The following is a 16,401-nucleotide window of genomic DNA, read 5'->3' as shown; positions in this document are numbered from 1 at the left end:
CAGAGGTGAGCGCTCAAGTCACTCTCCTTCTCTTGGTGCCAGTCACAGAGGGAGCAATGCAGGGCAGGCACCCAGTTAAGCTCAACTCGTGGCTGGGATGGTTCAGTATTGGCATTTCGGGGTAAGTCGCTCGCATGCCTTACCATCCCTGCATGTTGGGTGCCAATGGGTTAAAGGGCTTGTGTTGGTATCACCGCTGAGGGAGTGCCCTTCCAGAGTGGGTGGGAGGAGGTGAATGTAAAGGGTCAGCGATGAGGGGCGATTGTGATTCTCTTGGGTGGGATTCCATGAGTGGCCAAGTTGTAAGGATTCAGCAAAGGGGTGTTAACCTGCCTCATCAGGCCTGAATATCCCCTCAATGGACAGTGAACAAATGCCTTGTGATTTGAACCCCACACTCAGGCAGCAGTGAGGACAAAGGGCTTAAGCTGCATGGATGTTCAAGCCCACTGGTTATGGAGGTTTGATTGTCAGGAATTAGTATCAGGGTAGAAGGCTGTTGCAGTTGGATGGATCGTTTAGTCTGCAGCCCTTATGAGCTGGGGGAATGAGGGTGTCCTGTAATTGCATCTTCACACGAGGTGCCTTGCCTGCAACAAGAGGAAGACAGTTGGATGATCAGCTCCCTGACCCTTCCTTGACGAGTCAATAGTGCCAATTAAGTCAGGACAGCAATACATGAACGTGTCACTCATTGGAGCCAAGTTCTCAGATGAATCATCAGATCAAGCCCAAGATGTGGTGCAATGCCTTTTCTTCTCAGCCTGGATCTTGTATGTCTCTCTTGTGGAGACCATGAATTGGATTCAATTTGAAGTTGAATTGGTTTTTGGAGCAAGCAATGAGATGGATTAAGGGCTTGCCCTGTCCACTCTGTGCATTGACTTTGTAACTTTAAGAATGGAAGTGTTGGCCCCAAGCATTGAACTCTAATGTTCATACATTAGATAGATCACACTAATGTGGACCACAGTGCAAGGCATGATAGTAAGGTCACTCATCACTCACCTCATTCAAGGTCATTATGTGGGGCATCATTGAGGCTCCCCCATGAGGTTAAAAAGCTGTTCCAATGCCTTATCACCTATTGCTTGGGTTGGGGGGGGGGGGGGGGGTGTGATTGGGGGTGAGGTACCACTGAGACTCTCTGGAGTCAATGTGGGTAGAGTAGAGAGGAATCATTGTGGGGAAGTAGTTATTGTGTGAAAGAGGAGTGAGGCTTAGTGAAGAGATGCTCATTGAAGGAGAAGCATATGGATGGATTTCCCAGAAGCAGAGAAGGTTGAGTTCAGGCCCTGTCATGAATCCTCATAGCTCACATTGATGTTCTCTTCCTTTCAGTTTATGATTCGGGAGAATCACGGAGCCAGCCAAGTTGGCTATTTGATTGATTGTGATTGACCAACAGCAGTGACATTGACGTGTCTCTGCATGTGGCCAGAAACAGCACCCTGCAGAGGAGGGGGAGATTGGGCCCATTGCTCCTCCGGGAGCCTAAGAGGAGATGCTTTTGTCCAAGGGTTTCCGACATCCAGCTCCTACTTCCAGATATCGGAGCTACAGTGCCAGTGAAGACTTTACCTGTCCTTTGGCACGTGATGCAGGAGCTGACACCGCATGAAATGGGTGGCCCCCAGTTGCCTGTAGCCCTTAACGTCATCGCCACTCTGAAATGCCAGCGGCTCGATTAAAGGTCTCACAGGCTATCTGTGTGGCATCAGCCGTACCCAAGTGTATAAGGGAAGTCACAGATGCGCTATTCACTAGGGCCCACGTGTACATCAACTTGCACCAGGACCAGGTGAGCCAGGAAGCCAAGACCATGGAATTCACGTGGTTAGCAAGAATGCCTCAGGTGCAGGATGTCATCAACTGCACCCACGTGGCTCTGCGGTTCCATGGTGGCATGCAATGCCATTCATGAGCCGCAAGGAATACCACTCCCTTAATGTTCAAATCGTGCGTGACCTTATGATGCGCATCATGAAGGTGTGTGCCTGCTACCCAGGGAGTGTCCATGACAGTTAGATCTTGGGTTGCTCGCAGATCCCAGCTGACTTTGAGGGAGAGCAGCAGCTACCGAGATTGCTGTTTGGGGACAAGAGGTACCCACTCAGGAGGTGGCTGATGAAGCCAAGCCGGAAGCCACAAACACCTGTGGAGACTCGCTGCACCAACGTGCATGCTGGTCGAGCAGGAGATTGGGCTACTGAAGATGAGGTTCTGGTACCTGGAGTAGACAAATGGTACCCTCCAATACAACCCTCAGAGGGTGTCCTACATCATCATGTTCTGCTGTGCTATCTACAACTTGGCATCGCAGTGGGGTGACCAGCCGGACCAGGAGCAGATGGGGGGAGTAATACATCTCCTTGGATGATGAGGAGGTCGAGGAGGCTGGCGGGGGTCAACATGCAGAAGAGGGAGAAGAACCTCAGTAAATGGTGAGGCCCCCTATGGGCTAAAGTACTAGGGACACCCTCATAGCTTCTCATTTTTGGACAACCAGCGCTAGAGAGTGAAGAGCGCTCTCTCTCACCATGTCGCACCCTCCTCTGGCATTGACGCTCGTGGATTCCCATTTGTGCCTGTTGAAGCCCTGCACCATGGAACTCATGGTCTCAACCATGGAGGTTCTGAGATGAACCATGGAGGATACAACCCCTGCCATGGAGTGCAGGTCCTTCACCAAGGTCTCCACTGTGGATGCCACCGTCGCAGTATTGGCCTCATTGTGTTGGAGTGACGGCACCATTTAGATTTAGATTTATTGTCATGTGTACCGAGGTACAGAGAAAAGTATTGTTCTGTGTACAGTCCAGGCAGATAGTTTCATGCATGATAAAAACATTGGATATATAATAAACACACAATGTAAATACATAGACATAAACATCGGGTGAAGCACACAGAGTGCAGTGCTACAACAGTAGAGAAGGTGTGCCGTGGGGGCACTCTTTTTCTTCCGCCTCCGTCATGGCCTTCACCATGGCGGAGGCGGAAGAGACCCCCTCCCCTGCGCATGCCGCCGGTATGCCGTCAGCAGCCGCTGATGCTCCGGTGCATGCGTGGACTTACACCAGCCAGCGAAGGCCTTTCGGCCCCGGCTGGCGTGGCGCCAAAGGCCGTTCACGTCAGCCGGCGGAGTGGGAACCACTCCGGCACGGGCCTAGCCCCTCAATGTGAGGGCTTGGCCCCTAAAGGTGCGGGGAGAATTCCGCACCATTGGGGCGGCCCAACGCCAGAGTGGTTCACGCCACTCCGACACACCGGGACCCCCACCCCGCCGGGTAGGGGAGAATCCCAGCCCACTTTCAGGTTTTACACCTCTCCCTTCAGGTTTCCTGTCTCTTAAAGGCTTTTACACCCTCTGAGGTCCAGCCACCGATTTCCATGATTATTTCAAATAATGTCTTCAAAACTGTGGTAATTTCTCACAATCCTTAGCACTACTTTCCGGCCTCTCTCTTCCAATTCTGTTTCAACTCTCTGTGACTTTACTGAACATTAATCTGTTCTGGTTTCCAGTTTCCTCTGACCCATTAATTTCTTGGAAACTTCTCTTAACTTCTCTAGTTTCCTTAACTAACTGGACTTTTAGTTTCCGGCATCTGTTTTTTTTTAACAATTCCTTCATATTATGACTTTTCTTTCAACAAAGCTGAAAGAGATGTTCCTTCTTTAGCCTTTTAGAACTAATTGCTTTCAGCAGAATTGTGAGAACTGCCTTCACTTTCAGTACTTACCTCCAACTGCAATCAAATTAGCTAAAGTAAAACGTCAAAGCTTCTGTATGTTACAAGGTCCCGATGCTAAGCACCCACTGCTGATTTATTCATGCCATAGCCCTCTCTGAGCACAATTGAATCACAGTTGGGATTGAAACCAACCCCCACACAAACAAACACCTTTGCCCAGCATGAAGCTAACTACATGTTTTACACTTCCAGGCACCGAAACATTAAATTAAACCCAGTTAAAAAAACTATATATTATTTCTAATTGTTATCAATGCAAATATTTTATAAATACCTTAAAACTACCTTTGTTTTCCAAACAATGTTTACAAGCATCAGCATCTTGTATTAAAAAAAAATCCATGACTACGAAAGGAAGTCAAGGAGGACATAAGGGTGAAAACTTGGGCATTCCATGTTGCAAGTGGTAAGATGGAGAATTGGCAGAGCTTTAAGGTTCAGTAAAAGGCTACTAAAAATAAAATCAAAAGAGCTGAGATGAACAAGAAAGGAAACTAGCAGAAAATATAAACAATGATACCAAAACTTTCTGTAAGTATATAAAGAGGAAGAGAATAGCTAAAGTAAATGTTGACCCTTTAGAGGACAATACTGGTGAGGTAATAATGGGGAACACAGAGATGGCGGAAGCATCGAACCAATATTTTGCCTCTGTCTTCACGGTCGAGGATAATAAAAAATTTCCAAAAACTGCAATAAATGCAGAGAAACCTGGTGCAATAACCCGGTGTCTCTGCACTAACTAGGGAGACGGTATTGAATAAACTAACGGGATTAAAGGCAGCCCTGATATCTTGCATTTTAAGGTATTAAAGGAGGTGGCAGCAGAGATAGTGGGCGGAATTCTCCGCTCCCCACGCCGGGTGGGAGAATCGCGGGAGGGCCGGGCGACTAACAACACGCACCCCTGGCACCCCCCGCGATTCTCCCAACCCCTGCTCGGAAGAATCACCGCTTGCCGTTTTTCACGGCAACCAGCGATTCTCCGGCCTGGATGGGCTTGCCGTTCCCGACCGGTTCACGACGGCGGCAACCACCGTTGTAATATAGCAGTAACATAGAGTGTAACATAGCAAAAATTTGCAGATGGTACTAAAGTAGGTGGGAAAGTAGGCAGTGAAGAGGTGATAGAGGTGACAGATGGATATAGATAGGCTAGGAGATTGGGCCCAAATTTGGTAGATGGAGTTTAATGTGGACAAGTGGACTCACTGTCTGTGCGGAGTCTGCACGTCCTCCCCGTGTGTGCGTGGGTTTCCTCCGGGTGCTCCGGTTTTCTCCCGCAGTCCAAAGATGTGCGGGTTAGGTGGATTGGCCATGCTAAATTGCCCGTAGTGTCCAAAAAAAACAAGTAACGTTAAGGGGGGGGGGGTTGTTGGGTTACGGGTATAGGGTGGATACGTGGGTTTGAGTAGGGGTGATCATTGCTCGGCACAACATCGAGGGCCGAAGGGCCTGTTCTGTGCTGTACTGTTCTATGTTCTAAGTGTGAGGTTTTCCATTTTGGCCAAAAAAATAGAAAGGCAAATTATCATCTGAATGAAAAGTAGATTTAAAATGCCGCAGGACAGAATAATCTGGGTGTCTTTGTTCATGCATTGCAGAAAGTCTGTATGCAGGTACAGCATGTAATTAAAAAGGCAAATGAAATGTTAGCATTTATTGCAAAAGGATTGGAGTATACAAGTAGAGAGGTGTTGTTGCAATTGGATAGGGTGTTGGTGAAACCACATCTGGAGTATTGTGTCCAGTTTTTGGTGTCATTATTTGAGGAAGGATGTGGTGGCATTGGATGCAGTTTAGAGGAGGTTTATCAGATTGATTCTGGGGATGAAAAGCTTGATGTAATAGGAGAGATTGAACAGTTTGGGTTTATACTTGCTGGAGTTTAGAAAAATGAGAGGGAATCTGATTGTGGTATAAATAATACTAAGCGGGATTGATAAAGTAAATGTAGACCAAATGTTCCCCCCTTGTGGGTCAATAGAGAACGAGAGGTCACAGATGTAGGTTGAGAGGCGGTAGATTTAAAACTGAGATGAGGAGGAACTACTTCTCGCAGAGGGTTATGAATTTGTGGAACTTGCTGCCTCATAGTGGGGTGGAGGCCGAATCATTAAATGGTTTCAGGAAGGAGATGGGTATATTTCTGATTTTAAAAACAAACCGGTTAAAGGGATATGGGACAGGCAGGGAGATGGATATGTGACCAGGAGGAGATCAACCATGATCTGATTGAATGGCAGAGCAGGCTCGAAGGGCTGAATTGCCCACTTCTCCTAATTCCTATGTTTCCATGTTCTTTAAAATCTCAGCAGCTGAATCCAATCCATCATTGTATTTGAAATTCTTTGTTTGTAGACAGGCTTGCTATTGTTACACCAAATGGTTTTTGCTAAAATCTCTCCAGTAATTTTTACTTCCTTGGTGACTTCAGTTTTGATTTGAAAAATCAATGGGAAACACCAGGCCACCATTTCCAAGGTAGCCCCTCGCTGTCAATGGAATTGTGTGGGGTGATCTACCCTGGCCCACTTCCCAGGATCAGGACCAGGGTAGATGCTCACACTATTTCAATGCAGAGCGAGAATGACCACCTCTGGCTGGTTATGGAGTGTGAGGTGGAGAAGAGGGCAGTTGCTGGCAGTGCCAAAATATGAACTTATCCATTTCCCTACTGTAGAGAAACTAACCATTTAAATTTACCAACACCACGACCTCCACCAGGCTTCAGTGGTGCTTGATGCTAGAAAAAAAAAACAGGTACATTGTCCACATATTCTGTACTTCAAACAAACAATTTGGTGGCAAAACAGGTCTCGGAATAGATAGTTCCTGCCCAATTTACATCACTCCTGTGCCAACTTGACTTGACTTATTTTGGGCCATTGCATCTATTCTGCAAACAATTTTCAGAAAATAGCACATTCACATGCTTCTTAATGGATGTTTTTCAGCTAGGTTGTCGGGGAAAAAATTACAAAGTAGCAACTGAGTGATCTGAAAGAACAGAAGTTTCCACGGTAACCTTGGTGGAGGGAACTGAGAAACGAGAACGTGAAACCAGAAATTATACTGAGAGGATATCCTGCTTTAGGAAGCTTACCGGACTAAAAATTAAAATGCAAAGCGTCCAATGGCAGATTTTCTAGCAAGGTAAAATGCCAATTGTACCATATAATCTGGGTTAAGGCAAACAATCAACTAATTGTTTGGTGAGTATCGTTTCAACGACACTGAAGATTTTAATTGTTGACCGTCAAAACTAACTTCAACACCCTAGGTTTAACTGTGCATCGAAAACTGTTTACGTACAGTTGTACGGATGATGGAATGGAAAAGCGGTTTTAAAAGAAAAACAAATCGGGTAGGCCTTTTACTGTAATTGAATATTATAGTAGGTATGAAGAGGATTTCTGAAATTTTCAAAATTAATTTCTTTTTTCTGGAGCATCTGACCTAATTAATTAAGGACAATGATTTTACTTTATATTTGCCATGTTGATGACTATATACGTTGTAGATTGGTACTTTAAATTGAAAGTATACTATTTCAGTAATATTCCACCAGAATATAACCGGTAAGGATTTCCACCTGCGAACCTGACTCACTGCTGGCACTATTTCCCAGTGTCAATCTTATGCAAGTTATTTTAATGGACTTTAAGTGGAGTCCTGGACAGAGTACATGAAGTAAAGACTGAGGGCAAAGGAGTATAGGTTGAAAGAGATTGGCAAAAAAGAAAAAGTGACAAAAGTTTCGAAAAAGGGAAGAATGAGCCAGGTTATGAGGCAAAGGGGGGAGAATGACACAAAGTGAATTGCTCATTCGGGGAGCTGGTGCAGATAGGATGGGCTGATTGGTAGTTATTTTTCTGAGATTGGGAATGGGATTCTCCATTGGCTGATGCCAAAATTGGGAAATGCGATTGGGCAGAGAAAAGGCTCCGCGCCAAAATGGTGGTGGGTGCCGATTTGACGTCAAATTGTAATTCCTTGTCACATCAACAGTGGCGTACTGCGGTCCGCAACACACGTACAGTAAACACCATTTGCATATCATTAGTGGGCCTGACTTGGTATTCTCTGGGGCCTCCGCGATTCTCCGCCTCCAATAGGCTGAGTTCTTGACGCTGCGGTTCGCTTGTGCTTTTAAAAATCGTGAAACCAGCATCATGGCAGCTGAGGGACAGAGAGGGGTACGGAAAGTGTCTAACATGGCCATTGTTTGCTGACAGTTGTGCCACTGGCCGGGGGGAGGGGGGGGGGTGGTTCTTCTGCCAGGGCCTGAGGGTTAAGGGGGTGGCCAGGAGGTGGGCTGTGGAGACACAGAAAACCATTGCTGCAGCCAGAAAGACAGCTATGTAGCTGTGCATGCTGCTGACAACCCACTGTGAACTTCGGGCCATGGGTCGTATAGGTGTCCCTCCAGGTCCAAGGTGCACTATGGCCTCAGTCGACCCATGAGCTGTCTGGGCACGCTCCAGCACAACTATTGCCATCTTGTTGGCTGGGACGAGTGTGTGGAGATTGTAATGTGTGTATGTGGCTGCAGCTTGTCAATCACGGACCAGCCATGGAATTCGATTGTGTTCCACGTTGTGCCGCTAGCCTCTCCACGGTCACTGAATCGGTCCAGTCAAAAAATGATCAAATTCCTCCCATTGTCTTTGAAGCAACCTGTTGTGACAAAGTCCCATTAGAGAGATACAGTGAAAAGTATTTTTCTGCAGCCAAGGCAACGTATGCAGTATGTACACAGTAGACAAAAGAATAATCGACAGAGTACATTGATAGTGGTACATCAACAGATAGTGATTGATTAATGTACGGAACAAGGCCAACAAGAGCAGCATAGGGCGCCGTGAATAGTGTTCTTACAGGAAACAGACCAGTCCGAGGAAGAGTCTTTGAGGAGTCTAGTAGCTGTGGGGAAGGAGCTGCTCCTATGTCTGGATGTGCGGTTCTTCAGACTTCTGTACCTTCTGCCTGATGGAAGGGTCTGGAAGAAGGCAATGTCTAGGTGGGAGGGGTCTCTGATAATGCTGCCTGCCTTCCTGAGGCAGCGGGAGGTGTATACAGAATCAATGTGGGGATGGCAAGCTTGTGTGGTGCATTGGGCTGAGTTCACCACACTGCAGTTTCTTACGATCTTGGGGCGAGCAGTTGCCATGCCAAGCTGTAATGCAGCCGGATAGGATGCTCTCTATGGCACATCTGTAGAAGTTTGAGAGTTGATGCAGCCATACCGAATTTCTTTCGCTTCCGTAGGAAGTAGAGATGTTGTTGGACTTTCTTGACTGTTGCATCAATGTGAGTGGATCAGGACAGACTGGTGACCCCCAGGAACTTAAAGCTAACGACCATCTCTACTTCGGAGCCATTGATGTAGACGGGGGTTTGTGTTGTGCTACGCTTCCTGAAGTCGATGGCACTCTTTATTGACCATGTCCAGTTCTACCTCAGCACCATGTCTCTCAACACTATTGCTGAACTTACATCCACTACCGGATGAGCAGAAATCTATACCAATTAAATATTGGCAAGACTAAAACTGCTGTCTTAATTTCTTCCCACAAACTCACCACAAATTTCATCCAAAATATCGGAGGATATGGTGAGTGTGGAGGAATATATGGGGCGGGATTCTCCGACCCCCCCCCCCCCCGGGTGGGAGAATTGGGGGGGGGGGGGGGGGGGGGGGGGGGGGGTGGCGTGAATCCTGCTCCCGCTGGCTGCCGAATTCTCCGGTGTCGGGGATTTGGCGGGAGTGCGAATCGCACCGCGCCGGTTGGCGGCCGCTAACAGCCCCCCCCCCCCCCAAGCGATTCTCCGGCCCACGATGGGCTGAGTGGCCGCCTGTTTACCGCCGGTCCCGCTGGCGTAGATTACAACAGGACCTGGCTCCGCAGGTGACCTCCAGGGTTCTCGGGGGGGGGGGGGGGGGGGGATCTGGCCCCGGAAGGTGCCCCACGATGCTCTGGCCCGTGCGGAGCCCACCGATCCGCAGGCAGGCCTGTGCCGTGGGGGCGCGCTATTCCTCCGCGTCGGCCGCTGTATCAGTCCGCGATGGCCAACACGGAGATGAACCCCCCCGTGCAGGCGCTGGGATGACGCCAGAACTCTTAGGTGCTCCCGCGCATGCGCCAACTCACGCCGGCTGGCGGAGGCCCTTCGCCGCCATTTGCCGTGGCTCCAAGTCCCTTCTGCGCCAGCCGGTGCGGTGCAAACCACTCGGCAGCCAGCATAGCCCCTGAAGGTGCAGAGGATTCCGCATCTTCGGGGTGGCCCGACGCCGGAGTGGTTCACGCCACTCCTTCGCGCCGGAGTTGCCCGCACCACCGGTTGCGGAGAATCCCGCCCATGGCTTTGGGGTTGATGTCCACAGATCCTTAAGGACGATGGATTGTTTTTTTTTTGTTTTTATTTTTGTTTCTGTTTTTTTTTTGAGTTTTTTATTGAACACAAATTTGTAACAGTTACAGAGAGAAAATTGGCCCTCTGCAAAGAGCCTTAACATAGTGAAAACGAAAAGTGGGAAAGAATAAACATGTTAATAGGGCACTTCCCCTGCCAGCTCTATTTGCCCATGCCACACGTGTTCAACTAAACTAACGTGACCCTAACCTTCTTTTCCCGCCCCCCCCCCGGCCTCCCCTGCCCCCCAAGGCCTGACCGGCCAGGTCAGCCCTGCGCTTGGCCCTAGCCCGCCCCGCCCCACCTCCAACTCCCTGGTGCTCCCTGACCTACGCTAGCTACGCTGACCCCTGTCCTTGGCGCCTGCCTGTCTCCCGTCCGAGCGCTCGGGCCCATCCCCCACACACCAGCGACCCATTAACCTAATTGTATCCCACCGTGCCCTTTCAAGTCCCGTAACCAGCCCCTAGCCCATCCCCCATCAGAGGCCCCGATCTCCCGCCAAAAGGTACCAAGTGCAGGCCCCCCTTTGCAGGGCCCCTCTCTTTCCCCAACCCCGCCCCTTGTTGCAATCCCCCAAAAACACCCTAAGCAGTGCGCCCTCCAGCCCCCACTCTGTCCAGGCTGAAAACAATCTTGGATAAAACATTACAGTACAGGATAGTTTAACAAACCGCCGCCACACAAAAGCTCTGAGAGCCCAAAGTCCTTTAGTTCAAGTCCAGCTTCTTCTTTTAATAAAAGTCCACACCTAATCAGAGCAAATTAGGTTAACAGACCACCGCCACTGTACAGCACTGAAGGAACCAAGTGCCCATTAGTTCAAGTCCAGTTTCTTATCTTTAATAAAGGTCCAAATCTGTTCGGGTGTCTCAAAATAGTAGTGGAGTTCCTCAAAGGTAACCCAGAGCTTTGCAGGATACAGCATTCCAAACCTCACCTCCTTTTTGTAGAGGGCTGCCTTTACCTTGATGAATCCTGCACGCCTCTTGACCAGCTCCGTTCCCAAGTCCTGGTAAATGCGCACCTCGCAGTTCTCCCATCTGCTGCTCCTCTCCGCCTTGGCCCATCGCAGCACACGTTCCCTGTCAGCAAGCCGGAGAAAGTGGACCACCAAGGCCCTCGGTCGGTCGGCTGTCCTGGGCTTCCTTGCGGGGGCTCCATGTGCCCCATCCGACTCATTGCGTCCGGCACGATCTGGATCGTTCTAGGTTTAAGGAATATCTTAAAGGAGGAAAGCAAGTCAGAGAAGTAGAGAGGTTTAAGGAGGGAATTCCAGAGCTAAGGGGCAAGGAAGCTGAAGTCCCATCCACCAATAGTGAAAGTGGCTAATGTCAGGGATGGTTAAGAAACTAGAATTAGAGGAACGAGACATCTCTGAGGTTTGTCGGGCTGGAAATAGGGAAGGGTCAGGACATGAACGGATTGAAAATTCCAGCCATGGGTGACTGTGTGGAGTTTGCACATCCTCTCCATGTCTGCGTGGGTTTCCTCCCACAGTCCAAAGATGTGTAGGTTAGGTTAAGGGGTTATTGGGATAGTGCGGGAGCTGGGCTTGGGTGGAGTGCTCTTTCAGGGAGCCAGTGCAGACTCAATGGGCTGAATGGCCTCCTTCTGCACTGTGGGGATTCTATGAAAAGAAGGATGAGCTTTTTAATAGGTGAGGCATTGTTTAATCAGGAGTTAGGATAGGTCAACAAGCACTGGGGTGATGGATAGATTGCATTTGGTGCAAACTAGTCCTCATGTTTATTGAGGGTAGAAACTTGGAAGGCCATTCGAATAGTCTAGTCTAGCGGTAGAAAATGCACATGGACGAGACTTCCGCATCAGGATAGATGAGACTGATGAAGTCGGGAAATGTAATGAAGATGGATTATGAGATTGGAAGCTCATCTTGGCATCAAATATGACATCAAGGTTATGAACAATCTGGTTTACCTTCAGACAGTTGCCATGGAGAGGGATAGAGTCGATATTTAGGGAAGGGAGTTTGAAGCCAGGAAGGAAGATTACGGAGTTTGAAGCCAGGAAGGAACAAAACGGCTTCAGTCCTCATAAAATTTTATTGGAGAAAATTTCTGTTCATCCAATCCTAGATGCAGATTCACTAGTCTGTTAATTTAGTAACCGGGGAGGTGTTGAGAAAAATGGTGATGAGCTAGAGCTGGGTATCGTCAGCATACATGTGAAAACAAATGCTGTGTTTGCAGATAATATCCGCTGAGGGGCAGCATGCAGATGAGATATAGGAGGGGGCCAAGGTTATTTCCTTGTGGGGCAGCACAGGTAATTGCGTGGGAGCGGGAAGAGAAGCCATCACAAGTGATACTCTGCCTACGATTAGATAGACAAGAATGGAACCAGACAAGTACAACTCTGCAAGAGGTTGTTACACAAGACTGGGACTCAAAGGATGCATTAGCTTGGATTGAGGACTGGTGAATGGACTGAAAGAGATGGCAGGAATAAACGGGTTATTTCAGGTTGGCAAGATTTAATTAAATTCATCAACTTCGCTTCCAGTTTCCACCCCTCCATCACTTTCACCTGGTTCATCTCAGACACTTCCCTTCCTTCCTTGACCTTACTGTCTCCATTTCCGGCAATAGGCTAACTACTAGTATCTATTACAAGCCCTCTGACCCCCACAGCTATCTGGATTACAGCTCTTCGCACCCTACACCCTGCAAGGACTCCATCCATTTCTCTCAGCTCTTTTGCCTCCGTCGTATTTGTCCTGATGATGCCATTCTCCAAAGTGGTGCTTCGAAAATATATTCCTTCTTCCTCAACCGTGATTTCCCACCTCCAGTTGTTGACAGGGCCCTCAACAGTGTGTGGTCCATCTCCCGCGCCACTACCCATAACCCCTCCTTTCCCTCCCAGAACAAGGATAGAGTCCCTGCGTTCTCACATTTCACCCCACCAGCCTCCGTATCCTCCACCATTTTCCCCAGATCCAGCACAATGCCACCACCAAACACATCTTCCCTTCACTCCCCCTGTAAGCATTCCACAGAGACCATTCCCTCTGAGATAATCTGGTCCACTCCTCCACCATACCCAGTATCTCTCCCATCACCCACGGCACCATCCCATGCAATCACGGAAGGTGTAACACCTGCCCCTTTACCTCGTCCATAATTAACATCCCAGGCCTGAAACACTCATTCCAGGTTTCACTTGCACCTCTTTCAATTTGGTTTATTGCATTCGCTGCTCGCAATGTGGTCTCCTCTATATCGGAGAGACCAAACATAGATTGAACATGGAACATAGAACATAGAACAGTACAGCACAGAACAGGCCCTTCGGCCCTCGATGTTGTGCCGAGCAATGATAGAACATAGAACATAGAACGATACAGCGCAGTACAGGCCCTTCGGCCCTCAATGTTGCACCGACATGGAAAAAAACTAAAGGCCATCTAACCTACACTATGCCCTTATCATCCATATGCTTATCCAATAAACTTTTAAATGCCCTCAATGTTGGCGAGTTTACTACTATTGCAGGTAGGGCATTCCACGGCCTCACCACTCTTTGTGTAAAAAACCCACCTCTGACCTCTGTCCTATATCTATTACCCCTCAATTTAAGGCTATGTCCCCTCGTGCTAGCCACCTCCATCCGCGGGAGAAGGCTCTCGCTGTCCACCGTATCTAACCCTCTGATCATTTTGTATGCCTCTATTAAGTCACCTCTTAACCTTCTTCTCTCTAACGAAAACAACCTCAAGTCCATCAGCCTTTCCTCATAAGATTTTCCCTCCATACCAGGCAACATCCTGGTAAATCTCCTCTGCACCCGTTCCAAAGCTTCCACGTCCTTCCTATAATGAGGCGACCAGAACTGTACGCAATACTCCAAATGCGGCCGTACTAGAGTTTTGTACAACTGCAACATGACCTCATGGCTCCGGAACTCAATCTCTCTACCAATAAAGGCCAACACACCATAGGCCTTCTTCACAACCCTATCAACCTGGGTGGCAACTTTCAGGGATCTATGTACATGGACACCGAGATCCCTCTGCTCATCCACACTGCCAAGAATTTTACCATTAGCCAAATATTCCTCATTCCTGTTATTCTTTCCAAAGTGAATCACCTCACACTTCTCCACATTAAACTCCATTTGCCACCTCTCAGCCCAGCTCTGCAGCTTATCTATGTCCCTCTGTAACCTGCAACATCCTTCCGCACTGTCTACAACTCCACCGACTTTAGTGTCATCTGCAAATTTACTCACCCATCCTTCTGCGCCCTCCTCTAGGTCATTTATAAAAATGACAAACAGCAACGGCCCCAGAACAGATCCTTGTGGTACGCCACTCGTAACTGAACTCCATTCTGAACATTTCCCATCAACTACCACTCTCTGTCTTCTTTCAACTAGCCAATTTCTGATCCACATCTCTAAATCACCCTCAATCCCCAGCCTCCGTATTTTCTGCAATAGCCGACCGTGGGGAACCTTATCACCCTACTCAAACCCACGTATCCACCCTATATCCGTAACCCAACAACCCCCCCCTTAACCTTACTTTTTAGGACACTACGGGCAATTTAGCATGTCCAATCCACCTAACCCGCACATCTTTGGACTGTGGGAGGAAACCGGAGCACCCGGAGGAAACCCACGCACACACGGGGAGGACGTGCAGACTCCACACAGACAGTGACCCAGCTGGGAATCGAACCTGGGACCCTGGAGCTGTGAAGCATTTGTGAAGCTGTGAAGTGATCACTTTGCTAAGCACCTCCGGTCAGTGCGCATTCAGGGCTGTCCTTTCCATTGCTTGCCATTTCAACACATGACTCTGCTTCCATGCCCACATGTCTGTCCTTGGCCTGCTGCAATGTTCCAGTTGAAGCTCAATGCAAACTGGAGGGACAGCATCTCATCTTCCGGTTAGGCATGCTGCAGCCTTCTGGTCTCAGCATCGAATTCAACATCTTCAGATGATTAGCTCTACCCCACCTTGACCCCTTCCTCCCTGCATCTGTCACAGCCAGCCCTCTGATTTTAGTTTCTCTGCTGTTTGGCCTTTCACACCTTTTATTCTCTCTGGGGACTGCCATTCGCACTCTTTCCCTGGGTTTCTGTGGCTGTGACTCATCTTTCATTCTCTTACTTACAGTATAAATATTTCCCAGTTTCTGTGCCTCTCAGTTTTGACAAAAGGTCATCTGGTCTCGAAACGTGAGCTCTTTTCTCTTCCTACAGAAGCTGCCAGACCTGCTGAGATTTTCCAGCATTTTCTCTTTTGGTTTCCGATTCCAGCATCCGCAGTAATTTGATTTTCTGTAATTTATTGGTGCTGTAAGGGAGCAGTGCTCGTGCCTCAACTATTTACAATCTATAGCAATGAGAGGTCCAAGTGCAATGTATCAAAGTGTTCTCATGGTAGAAAGATAAGTGGGAAAAGAAATGTGGCGAGGATGTATGGGGGCTGCAAAGAGATGCAGACCAATTTAGTGAGTGGATATGAAGGTGGCATGTGGAGTATAATATGGGGAAAATGTGAAATTATCCACTTTGTCAGGTAGAATAAAAAAGCAGTATTTTTTTTAATGCTGCGAGACTCGTATGAATGTCCATATGCAGAGGATTTTGGGGACCCTTGCATAACAGTTACAGAAAATTAATATGCAGGTACTGCACTTAGAAAGGCTAATGGTACGCTAGGCTTCATTGCAATGTGTTTGCTGTATAAGGGCTGGAAAGCCTTGCTGTATGTTATATAGGGTGTTTTAAAATCACACCTAGATTACTGTGCATAGTTTTGGTTTTCCTATCTGAAGAAGGATTTACATAGCCTTAAGGAGGTGACAGAAGGCTCACTATATTGATTCCTGGGATAAAAGGGCTATATGAGAGAGATTGCAAGAGTGGGCTTGTATTCCCTGGAGTTTAAAACAATGAGTGTGATCCTGTTGATCTGCATGATAGGGATAGTGGGCTTGAATGAATTGTTGCTGAGAAGAATTTCTCCTGACTGGATAGTCTCCGGGTGAGGGGTTGAGCGTTTAAGACTGAGATTGGGAGAAATTTCTTTAGTCAGAGCGTTATGAATCTTTGAAATGTTCTATCTCTTGAGGAATGTGGGTCCTCAGTCATTGAGTATTGTCGAAGTCGGTATATAAGTTAACCATGGAAATCTCGCTAAAATCTCTCGAAGAAAAGGGATTGGCCGACATGGCAAGTACAGAAATGAACT

The 16,401-nt window shown here is 48.0% G+C and overlaps 1 protein-coding gene across 12 annotated transcripts in view; it reads left to right on the top strand.

Annotated features, from left to right (window-relative positions):
- nckap5l (NCK-associated protein 5-like) overlaps window positions 1-16,401 on the top strand; it is an 837,372-nt gene that overhangs the window by 374,460 nt on the left and 446,511 nt on the right. Inside the window, exon 1 of one of the 12 annotated variants that reach the window (XM_038789870.1) lies at window positions 6,832-6,914. The exons of 9 other annotated variants lie outside the window; for them this stretch is intronic. In XM_038789870.1, coding sequence (XP_038645798.1) covers window positions 6,895-6,914 — 20 coding nt within the window. In that variant the 5' untranslated portion in view covers window positions 6,832-6,894. Of the gene's footprint in view, window positions 1-6,831; window positions 6,974-7,012; window positions 7,126-16,401 lie in introns of those variants that run through there. 2 more of the 12 variants (XM_038789872.1, XM_038789871.1) reach the window with 2 other exon arrangements.

This window comes from Scyliorhinus canicula, chromosome 2, assembly GCF_902713615.1.
Source record: "Scyliorhinus canicula chromosome 2, sScyCan1.1, whole genome shotgun sequence".
Taxonomy (NCBI): Eukaryota; Metazoa; Chordata; class Chondrichthyes; order Carcharhiniformes; family Scyliorhinidae; genus Scyliorhinus; species Scyliorhinus canicula.
Note: the sequence above shows the minus strand (reverse complement) of the source record. Positions and strands in the feature narration are given on the sequence as shown.